This window comes from Pseudophryne corroboree, chromosome 6, assembly GCF_028390025.1.
Source record: "Pseudophryne corroboree isolate aPseCor3 chromosome 6, aPseCor3.hap2, whole genome shotgun sequence".
Lineage (NCBI taxonomy): Eukaryota > Metazoa > Chordata > Amphibia > Anura > Myobatrachidae > Pseudophryne > Pseudophryne corroboree.
In genome coordinates, this window is record NC_086449.1 from 468,371,287 (window position 1) to 468,391,480 (window position 20,194).

General features: G+C 41.3%; 1 protein-coding gene across 2 annotated transcripts in view; it reads right to left on the reverse strand.

Annotated features, from left to right (window-relative positions):
• The window catches only part of CPED1 (cadherin like and PC-esterase domain containing 1), a 590,522-nt gene that overhangs the window by 17,109 nt on the left and 553,219 nt on the right, over positions 1–20,194 (reverse strand). For both annotated transcript variants that reach the window (XM_063927207.1, XM_063927206.1), the window contains one exon: positions 11,000–11,146. In XM_063927207.1, coding sequence (XP_063783277.1) covers positions 11,000–11,146 — 147 coding nt within the window. The remainder of the gene's footprint in view (positions 1–10,999; positions 11,147–20,194) is intronic.

Below are 20,194 nucleotides of genomic sequence, written 5' to 3' on the forward strand. Positions count from 1 at the left end.
AAAAATGTCTATTGTTCTGAGCCACTTAACTTACAATTGGACATGTTTGCCGGCGGCTTACACCCTACACTTAAGGCACAGGTTATCGCCAGCAGCTATATTTGAATCCTTTCAAAGCCGCATCAGTATACCACCTGCTTTATTTTTCTGTCACCTGCAAGCCCTCTCAATGAGACTATAGAGGAGCTGCACACTGTGAATGGCTCAATTATGGGAACATGTACCTTTCAGCTCAGGAGCGCAATTTCAACTCCAGATTTCTCTGGTAAATAGATTATGTCATAATACAGGTTTGTCATTTGTTTCTACTCAACGCGGAATTTCTTCAGATAATTAACCACCATTATCAGAATTGCTAGTGTTGACAAACAATATTCATTTATTCATTACTGCGGTTAAGCCAGACTACCATTATGCAGATCACAGGATTCAATTAACACTTTGTATACCAGTGGCATTTGTGCATTTATTCAGATATATTTTATATGTAATTTTATACAACAGTAATTCATTGAATACACATTTTTTAACTTATAAGTGTCTTGATTGTTCAGCTCCGTTATACCAGGAATCCACTACAATATTATATTGCATTATCTATTAGTTTATTATGAGCGCAGTACCAACAAACAGATAATGCAATATATCATATTATATTGTAGGGCGATTCTCCGTGATGCACAGGACAGCTACACAAATTCAAACGACATACTTCTCCAAAAGACCGAGATTTTAGTGGGTTCTAAGTTATAGGATAAGGCATTGTTACTAAGCAATTAAGTTTTCATATAACAACAATTTCTTAACAGACCAGTTTAAAAGTGTGTGATGCATAGGACTTTATGTTCACTTTCTGGAGAAACACACCGTATTGTATTGGGGGCCTACTCAGAATTAAACATCTAAGTATTCTATATCCACACTAATTCATAGCCAACTTTAGAGCATGTTAGTCAATAATACTGTACATATGAATTTTAAAAAATGGCAGCTGAGTGGATGGCAGAGAGAAGCAAAATAAAGCCACATAAAAGTATTAACAAGATACATTTTACTGGAACTTGGGGATAATTAAGGACAATGGTTGATAACGGCTGGTATCCTAAGTGTCTTCCTGATTGCAATTTGTGGCAGGTATCCAAACTGTAACCTGCTGGCTCTACTCTCATATGGAGCTGTCCCCAGATCTTCTGCAGAGAAGCCGCTGGAAAGTGTGATGTGGGCCCGGCCAGTGGCAGGGTGGTCCGCTCAGCAGTGCAGGCACAAAGCGCTGCTATGTTTTTCATGTAGGAAACATCCACTTTTGCAAGGAGGCTATGATGGAAGATCTGTCCCAGCTATTTATTCACAAGTATGGAGCGCCAACTATGTAGGATATAGCTAATGTATAGGATGTGCAACAACTGCTGTGTAGGTGATCAGATTGTAATTCCAAATAATGACACTATCAGAAGGTCTGGAAAGAAGTTGCTCCTCTTGTCTGAATCACAATAATCAGAATGTTGACATGGACAGAGAGTTGATATTCAACATGATGACATTCACAATATGGATACAGATATAATGTCAGTATTGTGAATGTCAACAGCCAGAATATCGACAACCAATTTTAGGGTTGATAGGATTATGGTTAAATGAGAAGTCAATGCAAAGTCACATGGTCAACATGCAAACTGTCGACATTCACAATGTTGATATTCTTACAATAATAACATTCTGACTGTCACCTTAATATACCACACTCTTTGGTAGTGGTACACTAGAATGGGGAATGAACAAAAATAAAGCATAACTTTTATCTATTAGCGCTTAAAAAATGGAAATTAGCAGAATAATTAGAATCACAGTGAAAGATATAAGATGAAATTGTGCAATGTATTACCCTTTTCTATATATTATCCTATTCTAGATATCCGTAACTGTATTGGCTTACTTGATAGGAATCTTTATCTTTATAGGGTATGCTTAGAATGTGAATGGCTAGGAGAGCCTTCCCTTGTAAGATGATCAGTGCCAGGTCTTATATGTGGCATATACATGTAGTCTGAAAGCTAAGTATAGGATGTTATAATCACAGTATAAGAAATTGATATAGATCACTGTTGTACTATGATTTTAGGCAAAGATACTGTGGAGTATCTGATAATGAGCCCTCACACTCAAGTGAAATGTTATCAAGATAGTAATCGTTGTCTACCCACATTATATTAAAGACAGATATTATAAGACATAACCTTTCTGAAGTCCAATTGAATAAATGTTCTCTATTAAATACACTACTAAGTTTAGCTAAATATTTACATGACATAAAACTATGTGCTACAATATAAGAAATTGAATTTTCATGTTGGGTGTTTGTTAGTTTTGTTTACTCTGAAAAACTACGTCTACCCAATAGTTTTAAAGGGATATTAACAGACTTCATTTGTTTGACCTTATAATTTGAATGGCTAATAGTGTTTGCGATTTTTTGAGACACTAGGAAGGTTTCCTCAATAATGAAAGCATATAATGAGGCTCCATTTATAGATCTGGATTTAACTAATAATTACCCAATATCACACTCTAATTGAATATCTCACTAACTATACCTTATATACAGTATATAACTGAAGAAACTAAATAATGCACAGCAAAACTATACTTTAATCACAAATTCCTACTCTATTAAACGACCTCTATTTTATTTTGCTGAGCTTTTAAAAAATTATTCAAAAGTTATAAACTCATGTAAGTAGTATCATCAATAAAAGATAAGTTTTATATGTGTGCACCACATCAGGACAACGTTTGTCTCTCCTTTTTTATTGCTACATGAAATGTAACCATGAGTGTGGGTTTTTTAGACATATTCCAACAAAAATATTGAATATCATGTAAGAATAACTAGATATTATATTTTGTGACCTTTAAGATATCTATTATTATTAAAGTTATACCTATTGGGAAGTTGCAGTAATATGTAATTTTATAAGACATATTGACAGATGAATGGCTATTCATTCAATATTTTTGCATCATTTTCCACCATTTTTCCGGTCAGATCTTTGAATTTGAGTTGTAAAATGTTTTCTGTTATGCCTAGAACAGTACTTTTAACTGGTTCTCTGATCCCCCATTAGTGGTGATGTTTAGGATGGTGCATTGTGTGTAAGCATGTTCTAGTAATAAATCTGCCTTTGTTTAGGTCATTGTGTTTATCTTTAAAGACACATCACTTCGGCTATAGGAGTTCTCTTTATGTTTAAGTCACGCACACAAGCCAACACTGCAAACATTCTACAACATCAGCATTGAAGCAACTTTGTAGTACCAGAGACAGTTGACACTGTTCTCTGGTCTGTGAGGTGTGTATATGATATTGGAAGAAACATCCAGACAACAAATACGTTTAGTGACTTAAACTTCCTACAACTGTGTGTTTAGCAGTATTATATACTGCATGTTTTATTTGCATTGATCCATGCATTGTAAGTGACCTGCATACTGACACAACCAGCATTTGTTTATTCTACCATTGTGAGTTGCATGAATTGCAACTAGAACCATGTGCACAATATATTGTATGACAAGTGCCTGATTATTGGAGTAATCTGGTTTCATTTGCATAGCTGCTGCATAATAAACTGTGATGTTTCACTGAAGCCATGTACCACTCTGGGTTTACATGTACAGAGATAAATATGAACTTTACTACATACGCTTGCAGGATGCTTATACTGGAGTGAACATGCTAACATACTAATATTGATCACACTACGTCTACAACTCTAAACACACCTATGGTATCCCGTCAGAATGTCGAAACATGTTCGAAATAATGACATGTTCATTATGTCGACATTTTACATGTGGACTGTCAGAATGCCAACAGTACATTTTAGTGTTATATTTAGCTTTAGAGTTATGTTTAGGGTCAGGCTTAAATATTTTAAAAAATAATATGCTAACATTCAGACTGTCAACATGTCATAACACACTCAGACCTACACCCTTGCCTCTTTAATAAAATTACATCTTTAAACACTACTTAGAATATCCTACTGATGCTGTAGAAACATTTAAGTAGAGACACCTCAACACACTAGATGGACCCGGATACTGTGTGGGGGTGTGGCCACTCTCCCTATAAAATTACTAGGATACTACTATGTGTGCTGCGTGTCCCTCAACAAGGGGCAGATTCGGTGGGGTGAGGTGATCAGTGCAATCACCACCCTCCTGCATATAATGCAAGCAAAGTAGATGATGACACTGCTGTACCAAATATGCACATAGCACACATGCTGTACAGGGTGTTGTTTCTATAAAGTGCAGTCTCATACCCATTCTGTATTGAGCCGCAACTCCCACTCTACCCTGAGTAGGCCGACCAGCTGGTGCTGCTTTGTATAGTGCCCTCACTGAAGGTGTTGGGGCCTCTTTACCTGCCAAGGCTCACTGACAGCCAGGCAATCACAAGGGTACAACTGCTCAGCAGTAGCACAGTCTCTTTTGGCACACTGCAGCCCAGCACATGGGAGAGAGGCTGCTGCTGCTAACAGGTAGTAGAAGTGTTACGGGGGGTGGGGGGCAGTCCTGGGCCTGAGTAATTAGTACCTGCCTCCCCTTCTCAGTGGCCCTGCACACTAGGAGCCCAATTCCGAGGTGGGAGTAAAGCAGCAAACAGATTTGCAACATGGGACCTGATTCAAGTAGCAAAGTACTTGCAGTACATGCAGTAAAGTACTGATGTTCGTACTTTGCACAGTCAGTGAGTGACAGTCTTATGGCATTTGGGGGTGGGGAAGGGATGGCGCCGGCCTCCATTTCTGAAAATGGAGGGGGTCTTTCTGTGGTTGTTGGGGGAGGGCCAGGATCTCTGTCCAAGAATGGATATTTCTTGGCCTCTTGCTTGGACCTGCAGCAGCCGGCTTACATTACCCCATGGGTCACACAGCCAGCTGATGGTGTTGCAGTTGATCCTATGCTGCGTCCTAGGATGCAGCTCGGGTCAGTGATGGAAGCAGGAGGAGTGACACCTCCTGCTGCATTACCATATTAGAGCTATCACTGCTGCTTCCATGTAAGCGGCAGCAGCAATAGCTCCTCCAACCACATCTGAATCAGGCCCATGTCTTGTCCACACAGTTACTTGCTCTTTTTGGCTTTACTCCTGCCTCAGAATCAGGTTCTAGAAAGGCATCTGCACATAGAGGCAGAATCTGCAGAAACATAACCCAACCTGCTAACACTATAGCATAATATTTGAATATGTGAAAATGGGAGTCCTGCAAAAGGGGTGTGTGGTCTATGTGTAAGGGGGAATGGCTTTGCGGCCACGCACCCGTTTTCCATCGCTAAGGGGGCGTGCCCATTGCTCTGTGAGCTGTTGGCATGCCCTCAGTCCTCTGTTTCCATTGAATAGATGCACGTGCACATCGTCAATTCACTGCTGTTCTTCTGCGAATGACAGGAGCAGTGGCGGATCTTGCCACGGGCAAGCAGGACTTTTGCCCGGGGCGCTGCCTTCCGGAGGGCGCCGGCGCCATCCGGAGGGCGCCGCACCATGGCAAGATCCTCCACTGTCAGTGTGCGCCCCAGCAGTGTCCCCCCGCTGTGCCCCCCCTTCCGCTGTGAGAAGGGAACCAGACGCTACGCGTCTGGTTTCCCTTCGTGGCGCTGGTCCTCCCCCGCTCTGAAGGGAATCAGACGCTAAGCTTCTAGTTTCCCTTCATGGAGAGGACCTTTGGTGTGCGGTGCGCGATGATGTCATCGCGCACCGCACAGCATTGTGGCATAGACGCTAGGGGTCATAATTGACCTCTAGTGCCTATGCTGTGCTATGGGAGAGACGTCATGACTGACGTCTCTCCCATTGATCCGAGGAGAAGAGCGGCGCCGGTCTGCAGGGCCTGGAAACAGGAGCGGGATACAGTAAGTATACTTTTTTTTCTTTCCTTTTTTTCCCCAGCGGCGCTACAAATGGGGGGCGTGACGGACCACGCCCCCATGTTAAGCCACGCCCCCAACTTTTGCCCGGGGCGCCGCAAGGGCAAGAACCGGCCCTGGACAGGAGCCCCCCAACTGCCCTCCCACCCACTGCGGAACACTGTGGCACGCAGGTGGGACAGCGGGACAGTCCCCCAAAAACTTGACTGTCCCACGAAAATCAGGAGAGTTGGGAGGTATGTTATAAAACCATCCCGTGCATTCAATAATATTTATTCTCCTAGAAGACAAATCAGATAATCCTGATTTATAGCTTCAATAAAACATGTAAGCAGACACTAAGGATGCCTTCTTTACCTGAAACACTTTGGTATATTTGAAGATTTGTTCGTATAGTATGCCTAAAAGGAGCTTCTTTGCTGAAATTCAACTGAATGGAGCGAAAACCGTAGGACAGTGCCATCTCTCTGCCAGCTCAGAGCTGTGATAAAATGAAGTCCTGTGGAATGCAGTGATAACTGCTGCCGGCCACACATCAGCACATATAATCATATATGTAATGTTGTATGTAACATATGTGCTGGCTTGCCTTACCCATGGATCAGCAGCCGTCACTGTGTGTGACATGCCAGCTGGCGATGCACGAGAGACAGCACTCTGCTTGTCTGGCATCTTCTATAAGGCCACAGACCGATTCTCACTGGCTCACTGAAGTCGGGGGCAGGCGTATAGAAAATGATAAACAAGCGTGGTGGTGTCTCCCATGCAGCGGCGGAAGGTCAGCAATACACGCAGCAGCAGCTGCTGATCACTGGGCAAGCCAGCACATATATTACATACAACATCACATGTATGTTTATATGTGCTGACTGGCTCCTCCCTGCAATGTGTGGTCGCTGCTTCCCAGGGGCAGCAGCTGCCACTGGTGGAATGGAAATTATGTACACCTATCTGCACAGCCAGCAATGGGGGTAATTCAGAGATGATCGCAGTAGCAAATTTGTTAGCAGTTGGGCAAAACAATGTGCACTGCAGGGGGAGGGGGGCAGATGTAACGTGCAGAGAGAGTTAAGGCCAGTACTCACTGGCAGATCAGGGGAGAGATGTGTGCTGAACGAACCGCTCAGCACACATCTCTCCCCCCCGCTCAGCACAGCGCGATGTGTGCTGAGCGTGCGGGGGGAGACGGGAGGCGCTCATTTCACCCAGCGGGTGAAATGAGCGATCTGCTAGATTGGCCTGCATGGCAGGCCAATCTAGCACCAGCGTTAGCGCTGCACAGGGCCGCGCATCGCTATCGCTGTAGGGGGTACACACGGAGCGATCTTGCTGAAAATCTAAGCAATCTAGTCAGATTGCTTAGATTACCGCTCCGTGAGTACCCCCCTTTAGATTTGGGTGGGGTGTGTTCAAACTGAAATCTAAATTGCAGTGTAAAAATAAAGCAGCCAATATTTACCCTGCACAGAAACAAAATAACCTACCCAAATCTAAAGGCCCATACACACTGGGTGATTTTGAGCTGAAAGCAGCTCACTTTTGATATTTTCAGCTGCTTTCAGCTCAAACCACCTAGTGTGTATGCACAAGCGATTAGCAGTGAGCGCTGATGCGCGCTCCCGCTTCATCGCCAGCGGCCGCCGTTCATCTACTGGTATTACCAGTAGATGAACGGCGGGGTGAGCGGCTTTCCATAGCGTCCTGCTATGGAAAGCCGCTCACCCCCGGTGACATCACTGGGCAGGGGGGAAAAGCGCTACATACTGAGCGATTTTCAGCCCAGCGATGACAGCCATCATCACTGTGCATACACGCTGGGTAAAACGTACAGTGTGTATGTACCTTAACTCTCTCTGCAAATGTTATATCTGCCACACCTGCACTGCACATGGTTTTGCCCAACTGCTAACAAATTTGCTGCTGCATCAACTCCCAACCAATGTCCCTACAAATGTCTTCTCTCCATTCCTATCTCATTTCATAATCATTTTGTTCTGCAAAATGAAATCATATTTTCGCACTGCTCCACAATATTGTCATAGTTGGGAAAAAGAATGGCCATTGAACCCTAAAATAATTATCAACTAGCAGCAGGGATCGTTGACTGCTACATTGCAGGATTTTTCTGATAAAAGGGGCCCATTTATCGAGTGATAAAACTCATTGCGTATAATAAATGGTGCTCCAGCCAATCAGACACCCCTCTCAGATCAAAATCTCTCTGTACATTTTAAAACTTTCCTCTCCTGCAGTACAGTTTTCTCAAGGTGCTTGATTCTATACTTTGATCCCTAATGAGCTTGAGTATTCCATCTGTCAAGCAATGTACCACTCACGAATCATGCCACCACAATTATAGTGTATATTTATTATCAGGACTTGATCCTGATAATTCTAATCTGTAATCGTCATTTCTCATAGTAATCAGATCTTAAGGATACCTGGCATTTAACAAAATTCACATCCAGATACATGGACTCTGATAGGACTGCATCCCGCAATGTATAAAATTAAAGTGTTAGCCACACTACTCAGGGGCGTAGCCAGCTTAGCCCACGTGAAAACACCATGTTATAGACAACCTATTTACATTTTACACGGAGTCAGATGCAAGTGGATATGTACCTGAGATGCGTATGATTCTGCCCCTGAAGCTCTGCAGAATGAGCTAATACAAGATTTGTTGTATAAAATTTGAAAAACATTCACTAAAATAAGAAAATGATAATAGCTAAGGGGATAAATGTGTTTCAGTGTTATTTAATTAAAAATCTTTCTTAGCAGGAACATTTCTAATTTAATTTGCCAACTACTACAAAATGAAAAAGGAGAATAGATGACTACACACACTCTATGTCTAAGTACCCTGTTGCGTGATATGTTTTAGAGAGGGTGTCAGCACATGTGTGGCCTCCTATTTGTCTCTAAGCACGATCACTGTTAGATATAAAGTGACTTTAATTACACTGCGTCATGCTATTTGTTTTCTCAAATAAGGGACTAAGGGGTCTATTTATAAAGACTTGGATGGAGCTAAAGCACCAGCCAATCAGCTCCTACTGTAACTGCCGTGTCACAGGCTGGGTTTGAAAAATGACAGTTAGGAGATGATTGGCTGGTACTTTATCTCTGTCCACGTTATCTCCATCCAAGGCTTAGTAAATAGACCCCTAAGGACATACAGCAAAGTACAAAAAAATAGATAAATATATTTTAGAATAATACTAGTGGAGCAGTAGTAACCCTAATGGCTCCTTCCTGTGCTGTCTGACACAGCGCTTCTGATTTCTACAGCTAATTCCAGATCCGCTCAAGGATTGCTGGCAGTAACACTCCTAGACAACCAACAGTGACATTGCTAGACATCTGCAGTGTATAAGGGTCATGTAGCTGTCTGCCTCTGAAGACTGGTTCAGTGTACTAAGATCACACACACCCTATGGCAAGGTGCATGGTGGTACGCTAGTGGGGCTCAAGACTCTGGGGATATCCCCTATACCTTGGTGAGCCAGTATGACATGGTCAAATTCAATGACTACTTCTATTGGAATTACATAATTATGTGCTATCATAAGCTAAAGGTGTCAAAATCTGCATACAGATGCATTCATACTGTACATACAGGGCCATACTGGCCATCTGGCACTTCTGGCACATGCCAGGAGGGCCGATGGTCAGGTGGGCCGGTCCGGTCTGGTCCCACAGAGAGCCGGGAAGGAAAAGCGCAGCACAGCCTCTGGCTCTCTGCCACGAATCCACGCCCCACGGAATTGCAGCGCTCCCCGCCCCTAGCAAGCATCACCATAGAAATGAGGGCATGCCATAAGTCCATGCCCCCTTGACTCACGGCATGCCCCTGTACATCGTGACGGTGCGTCCCACGATGTGCGCGCGTTCACAATTGCCCGGGCCAAAACGGAGGCCCAGTCCATCGCTGCATACATATTTTAGGTGCACATGAGCGTTATGGAAATGCAGATTTTCCTCTACAAAGCAACAAACTTCTGTCTAACTCTTTATAGACCTCACCCAGGGCCGTCTTTTCGTATGGCCTCAATGGGCACTTGCCCAAGTGCCCTAGAAGTATAAGGGCCCGAGGTTGATAGCTGAGGGTCCCCTCTTTCCAGGGGTACCAGATTTTTTAAAATCGGCCCAGGGGAACTAGAGATATCAGACTTCAAAGCAGTGGTCCCCATCCAAGCCTGTTAATTGCTCTTCCCAGCCAGATATCTCGGATTCTGTTTGACTTATAGTTTTCTGAAGGTATACTCCAAAAGCTGGGACTCTCCCCTTTTGGTGAACACTGACAGCTTGTCTCTACTATGCCCAGAACCAGAAATATCAGCCTTGCAACAGCTGGTCCCTGCTCCAGCTCCACACACCTGGTATACAGTTTTATATTTTCATTGGTGGATTGCTCTGGCTTCTGAACTCTGTTTCCTAAATCCCCAGTACCTCCTGAAAGGTGGGACTCTTTTGTGTTTTTATCCCATTCAAAGCTAAGAAATGTATTTCCAGGAACTGGAGATACCTGCAGTCAAGCAAGCTGCCCTCCCACCAGAAAATGGTGAATATTTAGCCCACTCCACTACCCCTCCCCTGCGTATTAAAACCCCCTACGACCCTGAAAGTCATGTAGCAGGGCCTCTTCATTCAGCCCAATGCCCCCTTATACCGTTTAGTGTTCCCTCCGCCGCATCTGTTCAGTAAAGGATTAATTAGCAGAAATTACTGCTTCAAGTCCTACATGCTGAGCTGAAGATAGCATACCCCCTACCGCCCACGGGACATCAAAGCTGCCGCTGATAGCACCCCCAGCCCCTACCGCTGGAGGATAGGTAGGGGCCCCAGTGCATTGTTCTGCCCAGGGGCCCACACTGCTGTTAAGATGCCCTGACCTCACCTATATACACTCATACTGTATATAGGAAAGATAAAACATTATTGCAGCTTATTGTATTATAAGAACTATTTTCATGGTCAAATAAATCTTTGGAGATTTCTGGCATCCTTAAAATTTTCAGTAACTAATATATCTTAAAACATATATAAACTCTTGTTTAAATACCTCATGATAATGGCATCCACATTTCCCTTGCAAGAATTCCTTGTAGCGTCCAATAGTAATTCTAAATGTATCCACCACTTCATAACCACACAGTTTTGCCGTCTTTAGGATTAGACTGTTTTCATCAAATAAATGTCTTACTTGGATCTGTATACAAAATTTGAAATGTAATAATTTAATACTGTTATAGTAAATCTGTTATTACCAATTAAAAACGCATAAAGCAAATTAGACTTTAGTTAAGTGATTATAAAAATTATATCATAAATGATATACAGTAATTGCCTAATACAAAATTTTTATTATTTCGATGACAACATATTGAGGCATTTCAGGTCACATCCATAAGCCACATATAGTAAGCTGCATTAAAAAGAACATTTGAATGATTGTGTCAGAAATCAAACTACGAGACAGTTGAAACCTAAATAACATTAGGAATGTAGTAAAACAACTGAAATGGAAGGTAATGAAAGCCTTGTTCAAAAGAGTTTACAATCTAATAAATGCGTGGAACACTTTATACATAATGTAGGGGAATAACATTTGTGCTGGTTGGGTGATACAATAGGAATGAGGAGAGATTGTAGGCGTTTTAACAGAGGAGGGGGCCCCTGTGCAGACTATGGGTGGGCCCCCTGTGCAGACTATGGGTGGGCCCCCTCCCCTGTACCAGGCAGCAGACTCCGGCATCATGCCATTGTCTCATGCGCATGCACAGGTCTCCGGAAATATGACACCCGCCATGTACTGGAGACCGAAATCACTACTACGCATGCGCGGTTGCAATTTTGGCTGCAAGTTTTGCCATATTTGCAGCGCCCGACGCTGGACTCCGGAGAGGTAAGTATTACAATATGGGTGCAATGTGTGCACCGTACACATTGCACCGATTATAGAAACACCAACGGGTGAAGAAAGGAAACTTAATTGTACAAATCTTATACAGTCAGCTGATCGCAATCATATTGTCCTGTTAATTTTCCTCCCTTACACTTTTAGTTCTAGAGAAGGATGAGATTGGGTTACCCATCGGGGAACATAATAACCAATATATTGCCTGTTCAATGAAGGGACTATATGTCTGTAATGCATCTGTGGGTGTGTACACCCGATATGTCTGTGAACCACATCATTTACAGACATGGGGTTGGTGCTACAGCAATGTTATATCTTTTTTTTTATTTGTCTGTAACCTGTTCTGTGTTTTTCTGTTAAAGTTTACTCCATGCTCAGAGGTACCACAGTGGACACTACATGTGTGACATTATACAGTATGCCAACTTGTTATTGACTGGTGGGAAGACAAAGGGGCATTTTTATCTTTATTCCTGCAAAATGCTGTTAATAAATATGCCCCATAGTGCTTTCCTCCATGTGCAGAATTTGGATTTGGCTGAGATTTATCAGTGATATGTTAATTTTTTTGGAATGACACCGACTAATGAAGATAGTCTCAAACTGAATGACTTGAGGCTACTCTTTGCTTGTGAAATCAAATAAAAAATAAGTCTTTCAGGTATTAATTTAACATTACAAGTGTGATAGCACTTAAGGTGGGTACACACTAGGCGGCGAGCTCTATGAGCGACGTGCTCACTGAGTGGTATGAAGTTCATATCGCTCAGCGACATCACGCAGCGGTCGGGTCGTGCAGGCAGCTTATGGTCAACAGACCAAATTGAGCTACCTGCACGGCCGACAGCGAGGGTCATTAATGACCCGCGGGGCAGCGCATCGCTGGTTGGTGGCGGCATACACACTTGCCGAGAAAGTGAGCGACGTCACTCAGGAAGGGTGAAAGTGAGTGATGTCGCTCATTTTCTCGGCAAGTGTGTATGCACCATTTGTTAGATATATTTTGTACATAACATATAATGTTTACTGGGTCACAACAGTCATTACCCTCACACATTTGCATGAGAGTAATCCTAAAGAGCAACATCTTAGCTAGAACTGTAATGAGTGTAAGTTAGTTGGATGCATAAACGTATGAGATCTTCAGCAAATTCCTTTCAAGCGACCAGAGAAGAAGTTTTGGTTAGGACAATTGGTACGTACTGTACTTCAATCACCTTCAGAATATCTTCAGGTGACAGAAAGATTTTTATTAGAGCTGTCCAGACTCGAATCTCAGAGATCTGAGCCCACCTGAACTTTGCCGTTCCGAAGGAATCTGAGTATATCTATGTATAAATGAAAATTACTTTTAGGAACTAAAAACTTGAATTTGTAAAACACTTTTATTTAAATTGGTAATTATTAATAATTAAATTAAATGACCTGAAAAAACAAACCTGTATCCATTAAATACAACGTACTGTACTGTAGCTACTAAAATGCACAAGCTAAGCTTAAACAGAGATGATCATATATCAAAGAACAACACTGGAGTGGCTAACATCTAGAATTAATCAAGTGCTTTAATATAAAATTACGTCTTATCAAATTTATCAATGTTTATTGATTTTTATTTTTGAACCAAAACACTTGAGTGTGGGTTTTTTTTTTCCAAAACCAAAACACGATGGTGAATTAGAACCAAAACTAAAACACGGGTTCTGGGCAAATCTCAAATTGGGATTTGGCCTGAAGGTAAATTCAGATGTGGAGACTTTCAGTTTTGGAATCATGACTTGCTCATGTCTCAAGAATTATGTGAGGAGACAATCCGGACGTAGAATTGTGCAACACATAAACACTGTGGATTTTCCAGCAGACACTTGCATTGCTCATCATAATTTGGATTCCTCATGCTTATGCTTCTTGGGGATTGAAAATAAATCAAAGAACCAGGAGGTGCAATTCTCATTAAATAGTGCTGAGGAAGGACTACTGTGTACTAAAATTATTATTTGTTTGTTCTATGATGATCAATTTGAATTGTGATATAATGTTATCTTAAACCTGTGAAATGTTTTACAGTGTTTATTACAATCCTACTGCAGAACTTTTTCCTGTGAGCTATAGCTATAGAATATTAGTATTGTTATTTATATGTTTTGAAACATACAGTATGTGTGCGATTTGTACAGTCTCCATGTCAGTGATTCCTCAGTCAGTCCCAGTTCTGATGAAGTTTCTGACGAGGGCTCAGGGTAGGGAGAAGAAACATCTTGGAGCAAGGAACGTTTGTGCAAGAGAATGTTGAACATTACTTACTGGAGGAATGGCCTTGTACATTTGACACACACTGTGTTTTTTTTAAATTACTTATGATTTACCTAAATGCTTCTGGCCTTGTATTAATAATTAGGGATTTTTTAAATGCAGTCATTTTAAGTATAATACTGTTCATGGACGTTAGTTCACAGACATACAGAGTATTAAATAATGAAGAACAAATTGATTGATTGTATGTTATATGGCATTTTATCGACATGTCAAGACTAATATTTTTTTGTTTACTGCACAATACTATCACAAACTAATATATTAATTTAGTTAGTAGAAAATATTACCATGGGTATTCAGATTATAAAGGGTTAGTTCAACTTTCTGTTCCAAATGTTTATAATCATATGACTTTCTATGCATTTTTATTAAATGTAATTTTGTATTAATGTATTTGAATACTAGATGTTATCCATGCCACTGTTGTTCTTTGATATATGATCATCTCTGTTTAAGCTTAGCTTGTGCATTGGAATAGCTACAGTATGTTGTGTTCAATGGATACAGGTATATGTTTTTTTCCAGATCATTTCATGTAATTATTAATAATTACCAATTTAAATATAAGCAGTTTACAAATTCAAGTTTTTAGTTTCTAAAAGCAATTTTTATTTATACATAGATTTATACAAACACCCAGATGTTACATTGGTTTAGTATGGAACATGACTATTTAACTATTCAATGAGTACACAAGTAATAGAGTATCATTTTCTTTTTTGTTTTAGAAAAAATAATAGAAATATACCAATGATTAGATTCAATATTTAGTATTACATGATATAAATATATATTGTAACAGACATTAATCTACAGTTTTTAATTAGTGGTGTTGGTCATTTTCAATCATAACATCTCATAATCAGGCTCTTGGATCCAAATGTCCTGAATCTTACAGTTCACTGCAACTTAAGGTTTTATATGCAGAAACCTAATATATGTTTGTGTAATAAGAAAACACACATCAACTAGATATGCCTAAAAAGCTGTATTGTAAATATTTCAGTAAGTATCACAGCAGGATGCACATTTGTTTCATACATATTCATAATAGCACGATGTAGCCCTTTTTGATGCACATTGTTTGTATAGATTGGCGCCAATACACCTGGTTAGTAACTAACCCAAATATGTAGGATGCTTATTTAATGGCATGTAGTATTTAAATCAGTATTACAGAGAGGAGCCTCATGCAGTGTTTAGTTCACCTCAAAGCAGACATATTTTGAATGTTTACAGTGCGGTTGTTTGGTCATATTGAGCAGACAGGAATTTGTTTGCTAGTCACTGTGGATGTGTTATGTGAGCACTTCTGCCTAGACTTGGAGCACAGTCAGTACTGCACATATGGGTAGAGTTGTAATGTCAGAAAATGTAAGATGTGCAACATACGGGATTATATTATTTATGGTGTGATTGTTCTGTTGTATTATGTTCGTTAACCATCTCACTTGTATGTCAGTATTTGACTTGACACTTTTATACAAATGCAGGATAGCCATGTCCAGCGTTTTCATTCTGTTCACAATGGTTTAACATGTGGGTTAGATTACTACCAACTTGTTAAGCAGACAGACTTTTTACAAACATATTATGTATACCACATGGATAAAGACTTCAGTACCTCATGGCTTGCATTATCTACAGCACAAAGAAGACTTGCAGCACCATTTCTGGAAAGGAGATGTTTGGGTGACATCTTGGTGGTCTGAGTAAAATATTATATATTTTAGTGGGATCACAATTGGTGTTTAACTGCAGTTTTTATAATCAGTGATCAAACCATAGGAGATGTAGCAAGCCTTGGAATGTGATAAAATGGAGAAGTTACACAAAACAACCAGTTTCTGAAATTTATCTAGCAGTCTTTGAAATGTCAGAGGCTCATTGGTTGTTTTAGGCAACTTTTCCACTTTCTCTCTCTACAAGACTTGATACATATGAGAACAAAACTTGATTAGTATTACCAAATGTGATGTTTTATTCTGCCAATATATTAGCTGGTGTAAATATTTAGCAATTATTATATTGTCTGTGAGGTGTTCCCTGTACATTAAAGTGTGTATCATAAACTTTTGTAGGGAATTATCTATCTAAATGAAAAGCAGAACAAGAAGTGATTATTAATGCTTTTAGAACAGACACAGAACATGGGTCTTATTATAAATATTTTCTAACAATGAGAACTTACAGCCTCAGCTATTAACCACAGTTCAGTCGAGTCCATAATTGCAGTTGCTGACGAGAACCTGGACGATTCCCCTATAGATTGCAGCATGACTAAATGGGAAATGGCCCTGTTTGAAGAAGCTATGTGTCACTGCAAAGCATGTGCAAACAGGGCCAAATTGACAATGGGGCGGATGGAGCTCCAGCTCCAGGCCTACTTATAAAAATAGGCCCAGCATTATGACAGCATGATGATTGCTGGCTAAACAGTTGGCAATAAATCATAAGTATTAAAATTGTATTCATATTTTTCTGACAAATAATGCAAATGTTATACATTTACATATGTAGGGAGATATTGGGGCTGATAATGTAGGGGGTGTATATGCCCACATGGTTTTGGCCACATCCACACAGCATTGGTTACAATTACTCCCCTTCTCACAATAGACCTTTGAACATTTCCAGCCCCAGGCCCATTTGGGCCCTTAATCCAGCCCTGTGTGCAAAGAACGACATGGCTGTGCCATCTTGGGAGCAAGACTGGCCACCCAGACAGGACTGGGCTTGGCTACTTTAAAACTGCCCCCCCCCCTCTCGGTGCCCCTAATGATTGCTATGACACAGTTATGATCACTGAGTATATTTTCCTGCAATTACTGTGAGAAGCACTGCTACAGGAATGAGATTATGGGGCTGATGCAGAGTGGAATGTTTGCCATTTGTGGAGTGGATCTTGCATGATTTCATGCTGCACATGCTCTGAAAATGGGTACACATAAGTAAGGGTGAAACAGAGTCATACGCTTTTCAACCACAGCCACAACTAACAAAGGCAGAACACCAGTGATGGGCATGCTCACATGACGGTCAGCGAGGGCATAGTCACACAAATGCACACCTGGGCATAAATGACGTAATATAGGATAGGTGCAAATACACATTTCTGATATGCTTCACACTTGTTAAAAATGCTGCAGGTTAAGTCTCCCATATCCCAAACTCCAAAATATGGATTTTTTTTCGAGTGTGACTAATATAGCAACACCTTTACCTTCTCAAACTTTGTTACATGCACAAAATGATGAAATATATTATCTACAATTCCCTTCAGGCTATGTGTATAAGGTCATACAGACCAAACGGTAGTGGGTGTCCCTGCACACATCAGCCAAAATACCAATAAAATAGCAAAATAGTATATTTACATTTATATAAAAAAGCACATACAGATCTGTATTTAACACAATACAATCATACAATTACAATGACACTCCCGGGAATGTATTAAATTCAATGTATATGTAGTATATTCATCACCACTACCTTTTTGCCTGTACAGATGGAGCCGCGCTCATGTAAGGCGGCCCTATCGTAAACGAGCACTGCCGGCGTGACTAGGTGATCCGTCCGCCTAGTCACGCTGAGAGTGCACAGAGACGCTCCCATTCAGAGCGTCTCTGACCGGGCGCGCGGACGGGGATGCTCTCCATTCAAGTAAATGGAGTGTGTCTCCGTCGTGGGCGCCCATGCCCGAGCAGGCGCGCCTGGTCACAGATGGAGCCACGACTACAGTGGCTCCATCTGTATATTCTTTGTGAGAGAAGTGGCAATTCTCTCAGCAGGTGTGCAGCAGCTACTTTCATCCAGTCTATTGGGACATCCATTGCAGTTAGGTGCCTGGATTATTTTTTTCTTTTTATATGTATAAGGTGGGGTTGGGTTCATGTGACCGGCGGTCAAGAGACCGCTGGTCACTATACCAATGCCAGGATCCTGGCTGTGAGATTGCCAGCAGGAGGGGAGCACAGCGAAGCCCCTTGCGGGCACGCTACGCTCGCCACGCAGCAGGCTCGGTTGCTCACTGCACTTGCCACAGGTCCTATTTCAACTCTATGGGTGTCATGGACACCCAGGCGTGGGAATAGTCCCTGTTGGTCGGCATGCCGACCGGCGGGCTAGTGAGCGGTCAGGATCCCGCCGTCAGTATTGTGACCGGCGGTCAATTAACCGCATCCCATAAGGTGTATATGAAACATAAGTAGAGTAGTAAGTATAAGTAGTATATGTGTTTAGACTTGGGTCCAATTCCCAAGATTCCTCATTATAATGTGCAGATATTCCAAAATATGGAAAAATCCAATATCTAAAATACTTCTGGTTCCAAGCATTTTGGATATGGGAGACCAACCTGTTAACATTTCCTGTGCAAGCTCCTCCTGCGCATTGTACATCCAATTTAATTTAAATTCTGCATCAGCCCCTGTGAGCGCAGTGCGGAGGAAGATAAGAGACATTTTTAAATGTTCTATAATACATTTTAGGTGTGTCCCAAAGCATATTATACCTGTATTAATGTAATGATTATTACTTCTTGGATTAAAACATGCACAGATGCCTGATTTTAAAAGGCCGAGGTAGCATCTCACCCAACAACAGAGACAACAAAACACATCTTGAAGAAAATAGAGTAACTGAGGAATTTCATGTTCACAGATCATTTTCAGTGTGTACATGGAATCTACTAAAACAGAATGATTGTAATCTACCGACATCATTAGATGTTATCATGTAATGTTGTACCACTGCAGAATGCATTGTTATATTATACATTATCTTGTATTACAATGAATAACATCAGCTGTAGTTGCATCTGCCAAGAGGTTTGTGCCGGAATCTGGAATCGTTCCAGGAGACTGTGAATGGGAATTGAGTGCAGGCAGTACATACTGTATACCTCTATTTACCTCAAACTATTTTCCATTGTCTGTTCAGTCTGTAAACATGTACTTTTGGAATTGTTCATGTGGGTCTGTTTTATTCTGCAAATTATTCATTATTATAGTTAACATTTCTTTTGATTTTCAGAGTTTACAGTGCATATGTGCTTTTTTAAAATTCTAAGTAGAACTGTTGTTTTCTTTGCTTTTTATTTTATGAAGCGTAAAGCATTTTTTTTTATCAAGTCAGGAAAAGATCTGTCTTCAATGCTTTTTTATTAGCTCATATAAAGTTGGATGTAAATCTTTTTTTCTAGAACTGCACTGCGCATATGCACAAAAACTATACATCCTTTGCCAGGCTCGGACTGGCCCATAGGGGTACAGGGGAAACCACCGGTGGGCCCCACTGCCTGGGGGCCCACCCTCTCAATTATACATTATAAATATGTTACATTATATTGCACAGGATTATTGTGTATTTTCTACAGGGCATTGCTGTTATTAATCTGGTACATTATCATGCATGCACTAGCAGTATTTACCATATATATTATTTATCAAGGGGCCCAGACCATGCATTAATGGGTTGCCAAGCCTCTAAGAGTGGGCCCCTACCACTGCATTTCCCCGGTGGGCCCTTCATGCCCCAGTCCAACACTGTCCTTTGCAGACATATCCAATTCTTCCATTTGCAGCTCCTTCTTTTCACTTCTTCTGCTTGTACTGTAACTCTGTAGCTTGTACTGTACTGTGTACTGATTACAATGGTGGACAGGGAATGGAGTGCAAGCATAGGCCCCATACAGCAATGTTCAGTTGTGACACATTTAGAGAGGCAAGCACCCACATATATGCCTATCAGGAGGTATATCTGCTTTAGGTGGCTGACCCCTGGTGCCAGGTAGATGATGATGATGATGATGATGATGATGATGATGATAATGATCATCACCAATCACCATCAGCAGCAGCAGCAGCATGGAGTTCCCTAGACAAAGCTGACACCAGAACTACAGTAAGCAGTATGACAAGATGGGCTGGTAAAACTACACCAGGGAAACCACAGCATGTGCACCCCTGCCATAATGTCTCACAGCCTTAGTCTGTTCAGCATGTGGCTGAAGTGCCT